The 18,892-nt window shown below is 45.0% G+C and overlaps 1 protein-coding gene across 1 annotated transcript in view; it reads left to right on the top strand.

Moving 5' to 3' along the window:
• Positions 1–18,789, top strand: part of LOC105897100 (connector enhancer of kinase suppressor of ras 3) — a 27,836-nt gene extending 9,047 nt beyond the window's left edge. Inside the window, exons 4-23 of the mRNA XM_042709967.1 lie at positions 167–208; positions 2,065–2,184; positions 2,521–2,580; positions 2,797–2,865; positions 3,031–3,177; positions 4,463–4,587; positions 4,866–5,065; positions 5,712–5,798; positions 6,410–6,702; positions 9,561–9,614; positions 9,781–9,834; positions 12,190–12,226; positions 12,648–12,817; positions 13,165–13,238; positions 13,899–13,970; positions 14,406–14,470; positions 14,695–14,789; positions 15,483–15,723; positions 16,481–16,650; positions 16,993–18,789. Of these exons, the coding sequence (XP_042565901.1) occupies positions 167–208; positions 2,065–2,184; positions 2,521–2,580; positions 2,797–2,865; positions 3,031–3,177; positions 4,463–4,587; positions 4,866–5,065; positions 5,712–5,798; positions 6,410–6,702; positions 9,561–9,614; positions 9,781–9,834; positions 12,190–12,226; positions 12,648–12,817; positions 13,165–13,238; positions 13,899–13,970; positions 14,406–14,470; positions 14,695–14,789; positions 15,483–15,723; positions 16,481–16,650; positions 16,993–17,211 (2,394 nt within the window). The 3' untranslated portion in view covers positions 17,212–18,789. The remainder of the gene's footprint in view (positions 1–166; positions 209–2,064; positions 2,185–2,520; positions 2,581–2,796; positions 2,866–3,030; positions 3,178–4,462; positions 4,588–4,865; positions 5,066–5,711; positions 5,799–6,409; positions 6,703–9,560; positions 9,615–9,780; positions 9,835–12,189; positions 12,227–12,647; positions 12,818–13,164; positions 13,239–13,898; positions 13,971–14,405; positions 14,471–14,694; positions 14,790–15,482; positions 15,724–16,480; positions 16,651–16,992) is intronic.
• Positions 18,790–18,892: the final 103 nt, after the last annotated feature.

Raw genomic sequence — 18,892 nt, 5'->3', positions numbered from 1 at the left:
TAGTGAGGTTTAGGAGTTATTATTGTTGCTCAAATATTTGTCCCTGGCTGCGTCTCTGCTGTTTTGGTATTTGTTTGTTCATCACTGCGTGTTGCATGCCGAGAGGAGTTGAGGAGTTGCTCAAGAGAGGGTTCATCTAACGGAGCGTTTCTCTCCTGGCTTGCAGGACTGCACCGTTTACGAGATGGAGGAGAAGATTCTGGAAGTGGTAAGTAATGAGCGGCAGGTTTCGCATGTGCAAGAGCTTTGGGGCGTCACTGGCAGGCTACACCCTCAGTTCATCACGTACACCATCGCATAAACACCAAATAACACACACGGAAACACACATACATACACACACACACACACTCACACTGTCCTCTCACACACAGATACACACACACACACACACAGATACACACACACACACACACACACTACCCTCTCACACACAGATACACACACACACACACACTGTCCTCTCACACACAGATACACACACACACACACACACACTACCCTCTCACACACAGATACACACACACACACACACACTGTCCTCTCACACACACAGATACACACACATCCTTTGCAGTACTTCAGAGATTCCTCCACAGGTTGTTTACGTCCCATAGGGATCCCGTGTGTGTGTGTGTGTGTGTGTGTGTGTGTGTGTGTGTGTGGTGTTTATCCTGTGCTGTGAGGCTCCACAGCAGGCCCCTGTGGCGGCCCATCCGCTCGCTCGCTCGCTCGGCGATAACACGGCCCGCCGGGTCACTCTCTCTCTCTCTCTCTCACTCACTCACCCAGTCAGCAGTACTGCGCTCCGTTACATTGTCACGCTAATGCCCAGAGCTTCCTCTCTGTTTGACCCCGAGTTTGACCACTGCACATTTCTCATCCAGAGCTCTCTGCCTGCCTTGTTTCAATGACTCAGCATAGAGCGCCAGCCCGCACTAGTAGCACACGCTGTGTGTCTGGACAGGCACAGAAATGTCAGAATGCACAATGTCTTGCTCTGCCTCCGTTATCAGTTCTGTGGCAAATTGGCGTTTGCTGTCCAGTGCACGATGTCACGACTGCAATAGATGTAGAGACAAGATTTTTTTTTTTTTTAAATAAATCAGATTCGTTTGTGAAATCCAGCATCAAACTAAAGCCTTGTTTTAAAGCACTATGTAGTTAGCTTATTGTACAGATTAAGTTACAGCTGCATCAAACTAAGGCCTTGTTTTAAAGCACTATGTACTGTAGTTAGCTTATTGTACTGATTAAACTAAGGCCTTGTTTTAAAGCACTATGTAGTTAGCGTATTGTACAGATTAAACTAAGCTGCTGCAGCTTACAGCTGCATCAAACTAAGGCCTTGTTTTAAAGCACTATGTACTGTAGTTAGCTTATTGTACTGATTAAACTAAGGCCTTGTTTTAAAGTTACAAGTTACAAGTTACAAGTCTTTTATTGTCAGATGCACAGACAGAAGCACTATGTAGTTAGCGTATTGTACAGATTAAGTTACAGTTGAAGAACCAAGTGTCTCTAAGAGCAGAGAACTCAGTGTTAAGTGACACCTTGGTTACGTGTGTCCAAAGACAACATGTTGTTATCTGCCTTTACATTCAATACCATCATTATCAATGGTGCAAGTGATTACCAGTGACGGGGATGGTGTGTGTGTGTGTGTGTGTGTGTGTGTGTGTGTCTGTGTGTGTCTGTGTCTGTGTGTGTGTGTGTGTGTGTGTGTGTGTGTGTGTGTGTGTGTGTGTGTGTGAAACAGCAAGATAGGGAGGTGTTTATTAAAGAGGGAGTGGGGAGTGAATTAAGGAAGGAAATGTTGCAAAAGACACACAATCCACGGTGAATGAGTGTGTGAGTGTGTGTGTGAGTGTGTGTGTGGGGGAGACTGGAAGACTAAGACTATCTTATTCCTTTAGAGGAAATCACGGAGGAAAGTAGAAGTCTGCAAGCTGAAGCCTCGTCCATGACTCGTCCGCACTGCATCAGTGTTCTTTCCTGTGTTGTTGTTGGGTGTGTGAGCGATGTTGTGTAACCATGCGCTCTCATCCTGTGGTCACATTCCAGTCGCGCCTCCTGACCAGCGTCTGTGACCAGACCATGAGAATGACCTCTGACCCCCTGAGGAATCATATGGCCTGTCTAGAGGAGGTCAACATCACCAACATCAAGCCTGGAGAAGGCCTGGTACATATTTGAACACATTTCTACTGAATATGAATGCACATATTAATACACCATTCATGGCTCTGTTGAGCTTTACCATAGAGGAAGGAACCAGTCACCTGTAAAAAGCTTATATGGAACTTTGAAGTTACAATGCATTGTTGAATCGACCTTGAAAAGTGAAAAATGTTTGCTATTTGTGTTGTATTTTGTATTCCTTTGTGCAAATAGTCATCTTAAAAGAAAGAAAACATACTGAATTTTGTGAATTTAGATGTTACCTCCTCAACTGTGAGTGTAGGTTCAGTAGTTTCATGGGTTGCATTAAGACTAATATCCTGATCTCATTTATTTCAGGGCATGTACATCAAATCCACATACGATGGGCTCCACATCATCACAGGAACCACAGAGCACGTAAGTGTGTTCCTCCCGACAAAAGCCTTTTAAGAGGTCCGTCTGGTTTTGAGCATGGAAACCTCACAGAGACTAATGAGATGGCTGCCTGGTTGTAGACAGAACCATTATGTAACAGGGTATCCAGTTACGTGGGTTGATGCTAGTACTTGTTGTTTTTTTTGCCAGTAGACACTGACACAATCCCATAATGCACTCTGTTCTTGTGTTCCTTAGTCTCCCGCAGACCGAACGCATAGAATCCATGCTGGAGATGAGGTCATCCAGGTCAACAGACAGACAGTGGTAAGGATCGTTCAGCTTCTGCCTCCCTATTTGTCTGTCTGTCTGTCTGTCTGTCTGTCTGTCTGTATCTCTCTCTCTCTCTCTCTCTCTCTCTCTCTCTGTTGTTGTCCTGTTCACACTACGCTTCTGACCTCTCCTATTCCCCCCCTCTCGTGGCCCTCTCAGGTGGGCTGGCAGCTGAAGAACCTGGTGACCAAGCTGAGGGAGAACCCTCTGAGTGTGCTTCTCATGGTGAAGAAGAGGCCCTCAGGGACCTGCAGCTTCACCCCCGCCCCCCTCAAGAACATGCGCTGGAGACCCCCTGCCCAACAGGTGACACACCTCAGCCTCACTCGTCTCCACCTCTCTCACCTCCCCACCCTGCACCTCCTCTGCTTCTCCAGCCAGATCTCTTCAAGGTCTAAACTAGCCTCCTTATTCCAAAGAAGGGTGTTTTATTTACAGGCATTTGAGGTACCTGTAGGTGAACTGGTGTAGCATCAATGATTTGCACTTGTTTTGCTGAGTAGTTGATTAAAAGAGTGTCAAATACCAGAATGTTATTCTTTCCCTCAAAAGATATTTAGTGTTTTTAGTGGCTACACCTTTGCTGGGGCCTTGAAAGAGACTCCAAGGCCCTTAACCACCCACCATGTGTTGGTGTGCAGGGTGTGGGGTGTTGCCAAGCAAACAATGAGCCCCTTCACCTAAATGGAAAAAAAAAGTAGAGTAGAGTCAAAACTGAAGAAAGCCTCACGCTGATGTCATCCATTTTCAACAGGTGACTCATAGGTTAAGAAACAATGGTCTAATCTGATGGGACGACACCGGGTTGCTATTTAGAAGCGGCACCAGGAGGTGTGTCTTCAGTCTTTCAAACGAGGGAACTGTAAATCACGAGGGAAACTTTTGACGGGTCCCATAACCTAAAAACCCCAGGGACTTGGCTTCTAATTTAAGCCTGTTCTGTTACTGCTCCACCCAAGCCCAATCTCCAGCAGCTTTGAAATTGTCAACCATGGTGGGAGGGGGGTGGGGGAGGGGGGAGGGGGTGGGGGGGAATTATGGAATGAACAGTGTCAGCCCTTCCCAAATCTCCTTATGCAACTCCGCTAATCCAAACAGGAACATGGCTATCTTGTTATAAAAGCGAAATATGAGGACTTTGAGACTCCCTGAAGTAGCGGCATGTTGGATCCCTAATTAGGGACAGAAAGCTCTTGTGTTGGAACACCATCTGACCAGAGGGCTTTGCCAGGCCACTGCCTGCCCGCTGGAACACTTGGGAGAGGAAAGAAACTGGATGAAACACCAAGATTAAATAGAACTGGATGGATTTACCAAACAAAATGGTTCATAGAATTTGAGACAGGAGGACACTGTGTGGTAGAGATTCAGACGCCTGATTTCTAATGGCCTGACGCCTGAGCTAATGGTCGTGATTACAGCGCTGAATAACAGCAGTGTGTCCTGTGTGATCCCTCATGTATAGCCCTTTATGTAGATGTGTGAGCTTAGGTTGAGTGTAGAGTTTAGAGTCTCTGAGTCAATGAGACGGACAGTCATATAGCCGTGACGAGTGAAGTTCAACTGTTTGTTTTTTTCCCCCCAATCACAGAACCTAGCCTGTCCACGCCCCGCTCAGGCCCCCAGAAGTCCTGTGGAGGCCCCTGTGAAGAAGGAGAAACCTGCCATTTTGGACCTGTACATTCCCCCTCCTCCCTCAGCTCCATACGCCCCGCGGTGAGTACCTATATCCCGCTTCAGGGGCACGTAAGATGCATCCAGAACAACATAGGTTAGTCCACTGTGGAGAGATGCAGAGAGACAGCCTAGAATGTTCCACTGATGAAGGAATCTCACTTTTGAAAGTGCCTGTGCCATAGTTAGATGTTGGAAGAGTTAGGGGAAATAAGGTTTTTAACTTTGAACTAACACAGCACAATCCTTCATTATTTTCCTTAGTAGACTTTTCTGGATACACCTTTTGACATACGTCTTTACTTGACCGTCTCTTGCAGGGATGCCAAACCAACAGTGTGCACGGGCGTCAAACTAAGGGCTAAACGCTCACAGTCGCCCAACTCATTCCTCGACCACGAGGGCCGGCGGCGGTTCACCATCGCCGACTATGAAAGCAAGGCCGTGCCCAGCCCCGTGCCCAGCCCTGTGGAGCTCCCCGTGCCCCAGGCCCGCATGAGGCAGCGAGCGCCCTCCAGAGGTCAGTGCTCCCAGGCCAGGCCCGGTCCACCCAGCCCACCGTATCCGGTCCCCACATAAACCCTCAGTCTGCCTCACTGAGACAAAACCAAACAAGTCAACCATGAGTGGTGGCTGCTACTTAGCGATCAGTCTTGTTTACTTACTGAACTGGTTGGGCAACACCAAAGCCATGCTTGAGGGGCTGATCCCCACCGATCACGATGTCTCCGCTCTGTACTGTGCATTACTTTGCGTGTACATTTACCAGTACGCCTTTCCAAATTTAGACTTGGAATACTGATAAGGCCTGCATTGTATCAGTATTTCTGATGCCTGGGAATGGAATCTCCTGATATATATGGAAAACTCATCCAAACTCATCCAAACTCACCCAAACCCGTATGAAGCCTGTCGCATACTTGACTTTGCTGGCGCCATGTTCCTGCCAGTAAAGCTGTAACAGCACAGGACGTGACATGACAGGACGTGACATGACAGTGTAATGGAGTCTAAATGCTTCCCCCTTTCAGCTGTAAAGTTTGCTCCGTTTTAGAGGCTACGATTTTGTGAGTGCAGAACTCACCGTCATAAAGATCACGCAGATGTTCTGACACAGCAGCGCAGCTTCACCACTTAATCACCTGTGCCTCTCCTCTCCTCCGCAGGGAAGCCGCGGCCCGTGTCCATGCCTGTAGACACTTGCCTGGGTCTGTCGGACTCGCCCTCCAGGCTGGGTCCCCCAGGCAGGAAAGGTAAGTGCCTCTCCAGCACCTGCCCACATGGAGCTGCAGTTTCACCCAAAACACAGGCAAAGCCCAGAGCTAATCTCACCTGCCATCAGCTCGCCTAATTACACACAGGGAACGACACACTTCAGTCAGCAGAGAATTAGTACATTGCAAGCAATGTATTACGGTTTTAGGGTGTGGTGGTTTGTAGGTGTGTGTGTTTTTCTGGATCATGTTAGTTACCATATGCATAATGCTTTCACACACACACACACACACACACACACACACACACACACACACACACACACACACACAGTCATGTTAGTTACCATATGCATAATGTTTTCACACACACACACACACACACACACACAGTCATGTTAGTTTCCATATGCATAATGTATTCACCTGTGTATCTGGTGGTCTGCAGTATCCATGGGTAGCTATTAGCACTGACTGCTACTTTCATCCCCACCCCAATTTATAGTGTAAAGTGTAGCTGAGATACACGCGCACACACACACACACACACACACACACACACACACACACACACACACACAAGCTTCCAATCCACTCTACCCCAGACGTATAAGAGACACCTCCATGTCCCCCTCTCCCGCTTCCCCCAGGTGAGAACCCTCTGCACCGGTACCTCAGCAACGAGCGTATCGCCACCATCTCCGAGGAGACGCCCTGCTACCCGCTGCCCTACCGGCCGCTGGCGGGGGCCGAGCGGCCGCTGACGCGCGGCGTGGACCACATCCGCGGGAGCCAGTGCTTCATCAACGCCGAGCTGCACAACAGCGCCACCATCCCCTACCAGGAGGCACTGGCCAAGAAGGCCCCTAAGCCCAAGCCGGCGCAGTCCCCCAACGAGCCCTCGCTGCTGAGCAGCTGGATCGCTCGGCTCAAGCTGCTGACACACTGATTACGCGGGCGTGGGTGTGTGAATGTGAGTGAGTGAGTGTGTGTGTGTGTGTGTGTGTGTGTGTGTGTGTGTGTGTGTGTGTGTGTGTGTGTGTGTGTGTGTGACTGATTCCCATGGCTACTGTGTGTGTGTGTGTGTGTGTGTGTGTGTGTGTGTGTGTGTGTGTGTGTGTGTGTGTGTGAGCAAATGTCCATATGTGTGTGTCAGTTTCTACATGAGTGTGTTATGGTGTGGTCAGGCCACACCAACGGTGCCTTTTGATCCACCTTGCTTCTCGGAGCGATGTTGAGTGTTGGTTCAGGGGGTTCTGATGGAATGGTGTGTCTGTCAACCCCGTGCGAACTCCCAGCACCCAAAGACTGTCTGGTGCAGACCTTGACTTGCTGCTTTATCAAAACAATAAATCCATAAAGAAACAGGACTTGTTACATTACATGTGTGCAGAGAATTGAATTCACCAGTGTTTTGAGTCTTATGAAGCTATGTTGTTGTTTCTTTTGAGTTATAACTGCATGTATACACTGTGTATTGAAAAAAATAGTGAACTTCATATGGTTTTTCGGTTCAGGTCTTGGAAACATTTCTCTTTTGTTTCTGCAGTAGAAGTCATTAGTTAACTCACTTGTGTATAACTTATAAGTTATTTAATTTGTCTTGAGCATTTTCATGTGTATAGATTTTTCATTTTTGCATTATTGAGTAATTTGTTATATCCTTGTTCACTTTGTGCATCTTGCAAATGGCTCTTTTGACATGCTTGAGATTGAGATGCTCTGTTCCACTTGGTTGGAAAGAAATCCTGGTGGAGATAGTCTTAACACACGACTCGCACAATTCATTACAAAAAGCTTTTTATTAAGGGCATTGTGGTTTAGTGTGATCATTCAATGTCCACGGTGTTAACAGTATTTCTTTGTGTGAGTTTATCTGTGCCTATGTGTGTTTTCAAGTATGCAAGTGTGAAGGAATGAGACAAACACTGAAAAAAAGTTTTAACGTTACAAAAAGAGTATGCAAAAAGAGTATGCAATTGCTGTATGCCTAACTAAAACTCAGGCTGAATAGGCTTTCACTGAAGCCCGGAGACATCCAAATCAACACTAGTGGCCCACGCCATCATAACATACATTATATACTACAAAACATAAATATCACATACTACTACTTCCTGCGTTATGACCTGGAAGAGAACCACACTTAACTTATAGCTCATTCACTTGGACATCATTGATGCAGAACTAATAGTTTTGTTGCTTATAAATGGTGTAATTGTGTGTTGTGTTATCAAAAGCTCAATTCTAGTGGCAACAGGAGCACGTTTTAAGGCTTCAGAAGCTAAATGGATACTCTTTGAGTCTTTACTATTCTGAACACAGGCTTTGTTTGTAAGAATATGTAAAAGTTTTGTTAATATGTGATCATCTCAAAACTATTTTATTAAAGTTGCAATTAACTGTCATGTTTTTCTTGTGTTGAATGTGGATGTTAAAATTCAAAACTGGTTGTCACGGTCCAGCCTGGTATGTAACGCTTCAAATTAATATAAAATGTAGATAAAGTGGCCATGTATTTAGTTTTGTAGTTAAGTTCATTTATGTGTGTAGTTTGATTGATTTATTGTCCGGTCATCAAACTTTAGAATAAATTAGGCATTTGGATCCCTTACATAACATTACCAGTCAGGAAAGCAAAGACGTTGATATGAAGTGAACTCATTTCTGTCAATGCCAGATGTTTCCTATGTTTCCCACACCTTTTTTTGTCTGATTTGGAGAAAAAAAAGTCTCTCTTCTCCATGTGTTCATCTAAGCCCTTTTGCATGTCTGGATTGTATGGTCTAGTGCTTATCTATGCAGCAATCCATTACAACAGATTCTCACACTGTACAATGTAGAAAGGACTGATGTGTGGCATATTAATCTAATCGATGGGAAATTAAGGAACTTGTGATCAGAGGTAAATACATTTTTTCAGTACACAAACACTTTTTCATCAAAAGCATTTTGTATCATTTATGAAAAATTTGAATAAATAAAAAAAAGAACTATGATATGTTATTACTAAACGCTAAGCACGTAGTGTTTGACTTTTCCACGCGTCATGGCATGCTGAAACATTTTTAGCATTTGTTAGGCCGAGAATCGTTAGCAAGATGTCAAACAGTAGTTTTCTTCAACATTGTGTCTGCACAATTTCGGTCTGCTCCATTATGACATAGCAGCATCGCCACCTGTTGGTGGATGATAAATTAAGCCTTTCCATTGACCTGCCTTCTAACCTATCTGCCTGTATCTGCACAACTGTCCACCTAGTGAAGAAATTCTTGAAGTTTACTGTGGATGTCAGCCTCATTTTGCTGGTTGTTCATATAATATGATGCCTTAAAGGTCCACCATGTAACTGAAATGCAAATAAACAACGCTTTATTATCATAAATTATCTTCTCTCTACTTTGAGGCCTACTAAGTATTTTACTGTTTAAAAAGTCAATTTCACATCATGTGAACAAGAAAGTGTCATGTAGCCGAGTATCTATTGTAAATGCACTCATTCTTAAAGCAAGAATAAATAACAAGCTACAGGCTTAGCAATGGTCACCCCTCTCCGCGGTCTTACTTAAATCTATGAAAGTTGGCAGTTCTAATTGCCATCATTCACCACTGTCCACCACGCGCTGCTTGTGGGCACAAACAGGAAACGGCACTAATTGGCAGGTGCATGTTAATTTGACCCAACTTGTCGTCTTCGCTTCTCCTGAAGTTAAGTGCAAAAAATGCTATCCATCAATTTTGATCGAGGGCTACACAACATAATGAACTGGAATACTCTGAAATATTTCCTGCAGGTAATTGCATGCGGATTTACCGAGCGCGTGTCCTGCAATGGCGTCCACTCTCGAATTTCGTGTATTTTGATGTGTTTTACATAAGTATTAACAAGTGATCATTACATCTGTTTACATTAGGATTATCCTGTATTGACAGTATTTTAGCGTACAAAATCGTAATATGAACAGTTTTCCAAGTCAACCACCTTAAAAACAAAAACATCTAAATTGTGTCTGTGTTAAAGGTCATTGTCTCCCCGTCCGAAGTGACACCTCGAGAGGCTCGTCGTGATAGACCAGTAAGTGTGTCGTTTATTTCCCCCTGAGGTCTGCAACTATTCTTTTTAAACTTCACTGAACTGTCAAAAAATTCATTTTAAAACACTACTACAATATTTTTCAGTTGTACTAAGGAAAATATGTTAATTCCTTGTGCTATTGGTTGGGGATTTCCCATAATAGCCAATACTCTCACTGTCACATGCAAATACTCATTCCCAACAACCTAACCTAAATGAACCACTATAACAACTGCCCAACCATAGATCCTGAGCAGCAGGATACAACAAGGCAAAACTGACTGGTGACAGCCACAAGATTGTACCTGGGAAAGGCCCTCCTTCACAGTACAACATGCGCTGTCTGTAGCCCACAACTGCTAAACATGACTGCCCAATCATGGAACCTGAGCAGCAGGATACAGCAACAACAAAGCCACCTTCGTGAGCATTTTACTGGGGTTTTCAAGCAGGCACCTTCCTTCGTCATTGTTTTGTTGAATTAGGCCCACAACACCTCCTGAAGGCTCAACAGTGGATTCTGGCTTCCCAGACCCACCCCCCTCCATACTCGTGATGGGTTAGGACACATGCCACTACCAGACACAACAACAGATACACCTCGACAAGATTTAACATATCTCGGTGTTAGTTCAGGTGAATTCACCACCTCAAGTGGTCTGCAAGCGCCTTAGCCACAACCACAGCCTCAGACAACTCATATAAAGCTCCTTTGAATGACCAAAATCCGACATAGGTGTTCAATCAACAACGACAAAATGTATCTCCACTGGTCTTGTGTGTGCTTGCTAACTTCGTTCCCTCACTTCCGCTCAATGTGGAATTGTAACACCTGCCTTAACTCTTCACAAGTTTTTCTACACAAGAAAGAATCACCTTACCATTAATACGAAACCTCTCTCCTGCCAGTTTCCCATTACTGATAGAAACACTTCTGCATTTGCTAGGTTTCGCATTCATCCTTGCCCATTTCAGACTCATTTGACCTGACTAACAGCAGACAGGGTCCAGACAGGTGACTCCTCTAGGTCCTTTCTTTCAACTCTTAAACTTCCTGTTTTCTCTTGAGGAAAGACTTCACAAACCTAAATGGGTCCTTGTAGAATGCAAGCCTAGCTTATTCTTTCTTCTTTTGTTGGTTGACCCACCGGTGGGAAAATAGTTCTTTGTTCTTGCTGTCAATATGCCTTTAAAGCTCTGCGAGTTTTTGTCCTAAAATCAGAAAAAGAACACGCCCAGAAACCTTTAATCTTCTACATATCTGCCACTTGTGCATCAATGTTTTTTAGTTAGAGGAAATATACAAAAACATCAAGGCATGTCGGACTACCTAAAAAAAGTCTACTTTTTACCTCTGCCTGCCTCTGAACTACCTCTGTTCATCATCTGCTCATTGCCATTGCTTCCTCAGCTGCCTCCTATCTATTTCAACATGGCTTGACCTTGCTTTTCCTTCCTAGCTTTGTGACAAACTCCATATCTTTCCATGCCATAATTATAGATGACCTCACCCATGCGATTCAATTTATTTATTCTCTTAACCTTCCAAACCTCCTTTTAAATCAACATTGATGCAATTCCATTCCTTGACTTCAGAGGCCCCTGGCCTTCTAACCTTTGGGTTCTGCCTTTCTATATGCTACATACAATACTTGTTGGTTTAATTGTATACTAATTGGTCAGTCTTTGCACCTCGACAGGATTTCACATATGTCATATGTGCATAGATTATAATGCATTCTGTGGAAGTGGAAATGTTAAGACCTTTTGTCAAATATATATATATATATATATATATATATATATATATATATATATATATATATATAGATGAATAGTAATCTCTAATAACCTGCAGATCGTGCTATGACTAAAATGCTGAAGTACTGACCTGGTGTTTGGGATCAGTTTTCTTGCATGTGTGTGTGTGTGATAAACGTCTGTGTGGTTATGCTAGTGACAGAGAGACAGGATGTTTCACACAAGTATTTAGCATAATAAGAGAGAATGTGGTTTTCTGTTTTGTGAGAACGTGAAAGAGGGAGAATTAGATCCATGGAAATCGAGAACAGAGACAGATTGTGACAAAACATGAGTGAGTGAGAGAGAAAGAGTGTGTGTGAGTGAGGGGGGAGAGAGAGAGAGTGTGGGTGTATGTGTGAGAGAGAGAGAGAGAGCTCTAAGCAGAGGGAAGAGGTCTTTGCGACGGTACATTGTCTGTGTGTGTGAGCTGTGCTCCGCTGGGGGGTGTGTGTGTGTGTGTGCTGTGTGGTGGCTGACGGCTCCGCGCTGCTTGAGCTGTTGTTCACCCTGCTCCCCCCTCTCTCTGCCCTTCTCTGCTCTCTCAACCTGCAGGGCTCAGTACGTCACTGCAGCCGGCGGCCGCCTCGGGGTAAGACCTCTGCTTGTGTGGCTGCTCTATTGGCCGTAATATGATGCTCTTTTCAATGCAGTTCCTGTTGTATTGTGTTTAGTGATTGTGATCCTCATTGAATGCACCCTGAAGTTCATTGTTTTGTCATGTATAAAATCAGGAAGACTGACCATCCTCCTAGCTATTTATGTGTTTGCTCTTCTATTCTTTATTGTGTGTGTGTGTGTGTGTGTGTGTGTGTGTGTGTGTGTGTGTGTGTGTGTGTGTGTGTGTGTGTGTGTGTGTGTGTGTGTGTGTGTGTGTGTGTGTGTGTGTGTGTGTGTGTGTGTGTGTGTGTGTGTGTGTGTGTGTGTGTGTGTGTGTGTGTGTGTGTGGACATGCACCCTCTGGCATGTCGTCCCCCCCCTACCCGCCTGCTAACTGGTGTTTGCCTATGAAGGTAATGCTGTGATGAGTCGTCGTAAAGTGTCTGTGAAGGACCTCGGGCAGGGCGAGTGCTATGGCTGGCTTTACAAGAAGAAGGACAGCAGGGGCTTTCTTGGAACCCGATGGAAGAAGTATTGGTTCGTGCTGAAGCGGAGCGCTCTGTACTGGTATACCAGTCAGATGGTGAGTGGTTTGCTTTGGGGGTCAACTCTTTTTGACACGTTCCCTGGATAGGAGAAGCATATTTATGCCAAAGTTTCAGTTAAATGTTTACAGCAAAGACAGTGAGGATCTTGGATGTCTATTGCTAAACAGTTGTCTTGCTGTAGTTAATGGATTTGTAAAACAGAAAAAAAGTTCTGGCATTGTCAGATAGTCTTACATCTAGTTTACATTTCTGAACTAAGTTTAACTGAAACGTGATTGTTCAAAAGGTGTCGTTCTAACTCCCTCTATACCCCCAAGATGCGACACGGACACACATTTACCCGGGATTTTCCGTATTTCTTTTTTCCTTCATGTGTCTGCAGGCGGATAAAGCGGAGGGATACATCTACACGAGAGACTTCACTCTGGAACAGGCCACAGAATACAAGAAGAAATAGTAAGCCTCTGATTTGTCTTGTCTTTTGCCTTTTGCTTTCTAGGCATTTCTAGGCAATTGTTTTAGCATGTATATTAATTAGAAACCTCTTCTTAAAGCAAGCTAACATGTAACATTAATACTGCTCAGTGCTTGCGCGGATGTCGAGGTGCCCACAGTGTTAGCAGTCGTGCGTAGCAGCAGACGTGTCGGAGCCGCGTGAGAAGGCACCCTAAGCACCAAATCTCCTCACAGTCAAGCTCGCTAATAACATACTGTCAACGCCTCCCCCTCCAACAGGAAATGGTCTGGGGTTAACATATATTCTTGAGCGTCAGTGCAGTCATGTGATTTCCCTGTACTGTGTCAGAGGCACAGTACCAGTAGCAGAACTAGTGGCGTCTATGTTGGCTAATTATAAAAAAAATACATAGTTTTGTCAAATCAGCAAATGAAACAATAAAGCTGCTGTTCCTCTTTCACAGATCACCGTGAGGAGGTGGGATTTGTTCCATTTCCCAACACTTTGTTTGTGCTGCTTCTGGATTTAAGATTATGCTAAATCTTGCTCAGAATGTTGTGCAGGGGGTTTCTCTGTGTGCCTGTGATTTCCACCTCTACTGCTTCTGTTTTTGCCATCATGACTGGCTCTCACATCCCTGTTTTCTGTTTGCACTCCAGTGCCATGAAGGCCAGTCATCCTCAGATCATGAGTCTCTACTTTGCAGCTGAGAGTGTCAAAGAGATGAACAAGTAAGTGTCAACGAGATGAACAAGTAAGTGTCAAAGACACGAGCTGTGAACAGGAAACCACATGTCACGTGCGGAGCTTTTAGTGTCTTCTCTGTGCAGACACAGAGCTTTCAGATACAGGACTGTCTCAGTCCAAGCATCAGAAAAAAGGCATGACTTATTTCTTAGCGTATTACGACAGGTGATCCTTAATGAGGCCAACGTTTTCATTTCATTTTCAAAAACATGGTTTGCTGTTTATGACCTGGGGACGTTTGAGTCCATTTGGCATTCCATCATCCTAGTGAACACATCCATTTACTTTAAAGCAAACAGGGTTATTTTTATGGCCAGTGTGTGTGTGTGCGCGCTGCATCTTTTGGTCTTGGGTGAAGCCTGGGTCTCTCTCAGGTCTGTCTTTATTAGGTCTAGTATCTGAAGTTGTTCTCCCTGCAGGTGGTTGAGTGCGTTCAAGGAGGCCTCCATTCAAAGGATACCGACCACAGCCTGTGAAGATGAAGGTGATGACGATGGGATTTCTTGCAATAACTGAACTGCTTTGATACCCAGTGGTGTAACGCACATGACACAAATGAACCCTTAATATCAGTGATCAGTGATATCACACACTTTACAGCGCAGGTGTGTGGCGTTAAATCCCTGCCCTTACACTGGGCATTATGCACACTGGACTTCATGCCGTGTGTGTGTGTGTGTGTGCGTGTGTGTGTGTATGTGTATCTAGGTTGCTACAGTGAAGAGAGTGATCACGAAGAGACAGAGTCGGTAGAAGTGGCATGTCAGCTTTACACGGAACAGCTGACTGCTGGCAGTATTAATGTGAGTTGAAGCTAATTTTGCCACACACTAGATTTGCATGGTTCTGCATGGCTATGCCGTGAACCCCGTGCTGCCAGTCAGCCGAGAGTGGCACACACTACATGCATGTCGCAGTGTGGCAGACAGAAATAAATCTTCTGATTTTTACTGTTCTGCTTTTCGGATGGGTATCACACCTCATACTGCTCGGTTTATCTGTGAGAATAGGGTCAGCAGAAATGATATGATTGCATTGCACACCCGAATACTAAATGTCAGTTGGGTTTTTGATCTTTATAAAGTGCTTCTTTACACAACACTTTTTTTTTTTTTTTGTATATTGAAGCTGCCTGGCTTGACATTCTAGTTGCTATCTCGTAAAGTCTGAGAGAAAACTATAGATTATCGAGGGCTCTGTTGAGGTCTGTCATCAGCAGCTCATTAGTTGTAGTATCCAGTGAGTAATCTTCCAAAGAGAGAGGCTTCCTCACTGCCCAGTGCCTTTACAAGTGCACTATATTTGACAGGGAAGGGCTAGACGGCAGCAATGGTTAAGTCTGATAGAAGTTGCAACATTTTTTAAGCATTTATAATTGTTGGGAAGTGCAATGCACTGCACTGCATTCTATTCAATGTCTGTCGTTGTAAACTTGTTGATTTAACATTCCTGCATGCTTTTTGTCTCCCATCTAAAATCCCCTGCGTGGCCACTAGGAGGAGCTGCCGCCTCCTCGGTGCTCCTCTTCACCCCGTTGCACCTCAGTCCCGTGCTCTTCTCCGGCCAGCGCCACCTCCTCCCAGACGTCCGTGACGGCCGCCACATCCCAGACCGAGTCTTGGCTGGACATCACCACCATATCCACTGGGCCGCCCTCCCTGGACCCCCCCCAGAGTGAAGAAGATGAACCGCAGCAGCAGCAGCAGCAGCAGGAGCAGCAGCCCTCCACTGAAGAGGGTGAGTACCTCCATGTGAAGGATGAAGTAACAAGGTTTAAAGTAACATACAAAACCACATTTGCACAGCAGAACTGAGCCAGAACCAGCAGTGTGTGTGTGTGTGTGTGTGTGTGTGTGTGTGTGTGTGTGTGTGTGTGTGTGTGTGTGTGTGTGTGTGTGTCAATGCTGCATATTAGTTTTTGGTTGTGAATGCCCTGGCAGCAGTGTTCTTGTTTTTTTTCCGAATGGGTGATTGTGGGCCTAATCAGCATGTGAGATGTGTGAACTGTGCAGCCTCTGGCATCCATTTTGCATCTGACACCTTAGTGCAGCCTTTTTAGGGCCCAAACATGTGAACACGCTTCTGCGGCTCTTCCTCCAACCACACCCCACCCCACCCCACCACACGATATTAGACCTCTACTGATTCAGGGTGCCTCTGTGTGTGTGGAACCACATCCCTCCAGCTGCTTTTGGTAAAGTTCTCAGTCGGCCGTATGGGCCAGGCTCAGGGGTCCATTGGTCTCACAGAAAAAAAGCCAGACCACCACACTGACAAACCGCTCTAATTAAAATTACTTGTAGGTTCATTCTTTACACGATTCCTCTGACCAGTTTGCAGACACTCACCGTTAGGAAATGTGACACAAGACTTGTCTGATACTTTAGTTTCTTTGTAGTCCGGTTTCCTTTTGCCGTGACCAGTTTGCCTTTCCTCTCTCCTTCATCCATGCGTTTGTGTTCCCCCTGATGTGCGCCCCCTGGTGGCCGTGTAGATGAGATGGAGCGGCTGTACCTCCACCTGAAGGAGGCCCGCTTGTCTCCCACAGGGCTCCTGCAGCCCGCCTCCAAACGAGACTACAGGGCCTCCTTCATCAAGCGGTGCCAGGACGAGGTCATCAATGAGAAGCTGCATCATGTCAGGACTCTCAACAGCACTTTGAAGGTGTGTGCGTGCGTGTGTCCGTGTGTGTGCTCGTGTGCACGTGCATGATCCTCAGCTCAGAAGGCCTTACACTATTAATGAGTTGTGGCCATCTTATTCTGTGAATTATGAGTGATGGAATGTGTGTGTGTGTGTGAGACAGACAGACAGACAGACAGACAGACAGACAGACAGACAGACAGACAGACAGACAGACAGACAGACAGACAGACAGACAGACAGACAGACAGACAGACAGACAGACAGACAGACAGACAGACAGACAGACAGACCATGTCATCCAAGTATGTCTATCTTCCTTGGTGACTTTTTATTTATTCTCTCTCTCCTTTCCCCTCTCAGTCTAAAGAGGCCGACCTGCTGTGTCTAGAGCAGGTGCTAGCCGACCCCTCCCTCAGTGCCTACAAGTATCGACAGTGGAGAGAGGCCAACGTGCTGCTTCTCCAGGAGGTTGCCAAGCGCAGACAGCCACCAGGGCGGCGCCATAGCCCTCCACCACAAGAACCCACCCAAACCACCGCCGGTAGCGCCGCACCCTACTACACAGAGACCAGTGTTTGAACCATCTCAGGAGTGGGCCTTGAGCAAAGAGTCGTCCTGGAAGTGTGAGGCGATGGAGAAGCCAGTCTGACTGGTAGGGGGAATACTAACGGAGCACTCTGACATGTGTTTATCAAGAAGTGCTAGAAAGGGTCACGGAGGGACTGGTGGTTAACTACTGACCTATATTTTGGGCCTCAAACGCTGCCTGGAGCTGCGGTCTGCGGCTTGAGATATAGTTTGCAGAAGAAGCTGTGTGCCCTGCGCTTTGGGGTGGCAGATGCCTGATTTGACTCCATTTGATCTCTGCACCAGGTTTGTGACACCAGGACTAACTGCGCTTTATTCATTTGATCTTGTAATGTGCTGTGGGTGTGAATGTAAGCCATGTCTGCAGTTGGAATTAATTTTCCCTCTCTTACAAACGCACACACCACCAGTGCCTCCGTATATATACGTAACGTACACATGCACAATCTAAAGTGAAACTTTCACACATTTTACCAGTGTCAGTATCGAAATGATGTTCCTCCGACTGGGTTTCCTGTTGGCTTAAGTTATTTATTTACATATATTTACATGTTCAAAGACATACATACATTACATACATACATTACATACAAGTTTTCACAATGGTTAGGGATCTTCATAGTGTAATGAGAAATGAATACTCGTACTTATCCGCGCATCTTGGTTTTACGCAATGTGTGATTTTAACTTGAGTCGTCTTTTAAATATTGCACATTTTATGCCATCATATTTTATGATTTAGTTTTTATCGTTGTATATAAATGTCCTGCTTGTGTGTATATATATTGCCTTCTCTGTACAGTTAGTTTTTTTTTGTCTGATTTTAGCATTAAGTGTAAAGAAGAAAATAAAAGCCTGGACCATAAATTATTCCTGAGATTATCAATCAGCAAAGTCCCTGATCAGCCATTTTAACTGAGTTTAACTTCTCACGTGCCTTTGTGTTGTCTGCACACCCATTTTTTTTATCCTTAGTGGATACTAACACAGTCTGGTGAATTTAAATGTATACATCAAGACGGTGCTTCGTCTTGGGTAGCCATCTGCAGTAACTATATATTTATATTCTTGCATATGAACGCACACAAACTACCCAAATCTTTTGATGAATGGAGTTGTCCCGAACATCCAGATGATATTCAGCCATCTGTTGCTCTGCTTTTGTTTGCTGATACAAAGAAGTCTTTGGAGGCACTGGACTCCCCGTCAAGCCCCAAACCCTGACAGCCATTCTAATGATAATGATGAGGGATGAGGTTGCGGGTACAGGGACTGCTCACTAGGGGGCGGCATTTAACCTAATCTCCGTCTGATCCTCAGCTGCACAGACTGTCACTTGCTTTGAAGCAAATACTCGCCAGTCATTACAAGGAATAAGTTAGAACGGGGAAAAACATGTTATGTCTATTATTATTATTATTATTATTTATTATTATCATCTTATTTGATCCCAATAAAAATGTTAACTTGCTCTGATTTCTCCCTCATCCAGTTTTGAGGGTGAACAGTTTATGTAAAGTCCCACTTGTAAAATATCTGTAAATAAACACACACAGTGGTCTTACTGCGGTAGCATGGTTGTGTCCAAGGTCAGTCAGCATGCGGATACTCACACACAACAACACACTCACACACTCAAGACACAAGACTGCTGTTTGTATGGTTTAGTCTG

The sequence above is a fragment of the Clupea harengus genome, chromosome 15 (assembly GCF_900700415.2).
Source record: "Clupea harengus chromosome 15, Ch_v2.0.2, whole genome shotgun sequence".
In the NCBI taxonomy this organism is placed as follows: Eukaryota; Metazoa; Chordata; class Actinopteri; order Clupeiformes; family Clupeidae; genus Clupea; species Clupea harengus.
This window is presented reverse-complemented; position numbering and strand designations above follow the sequence as displayed.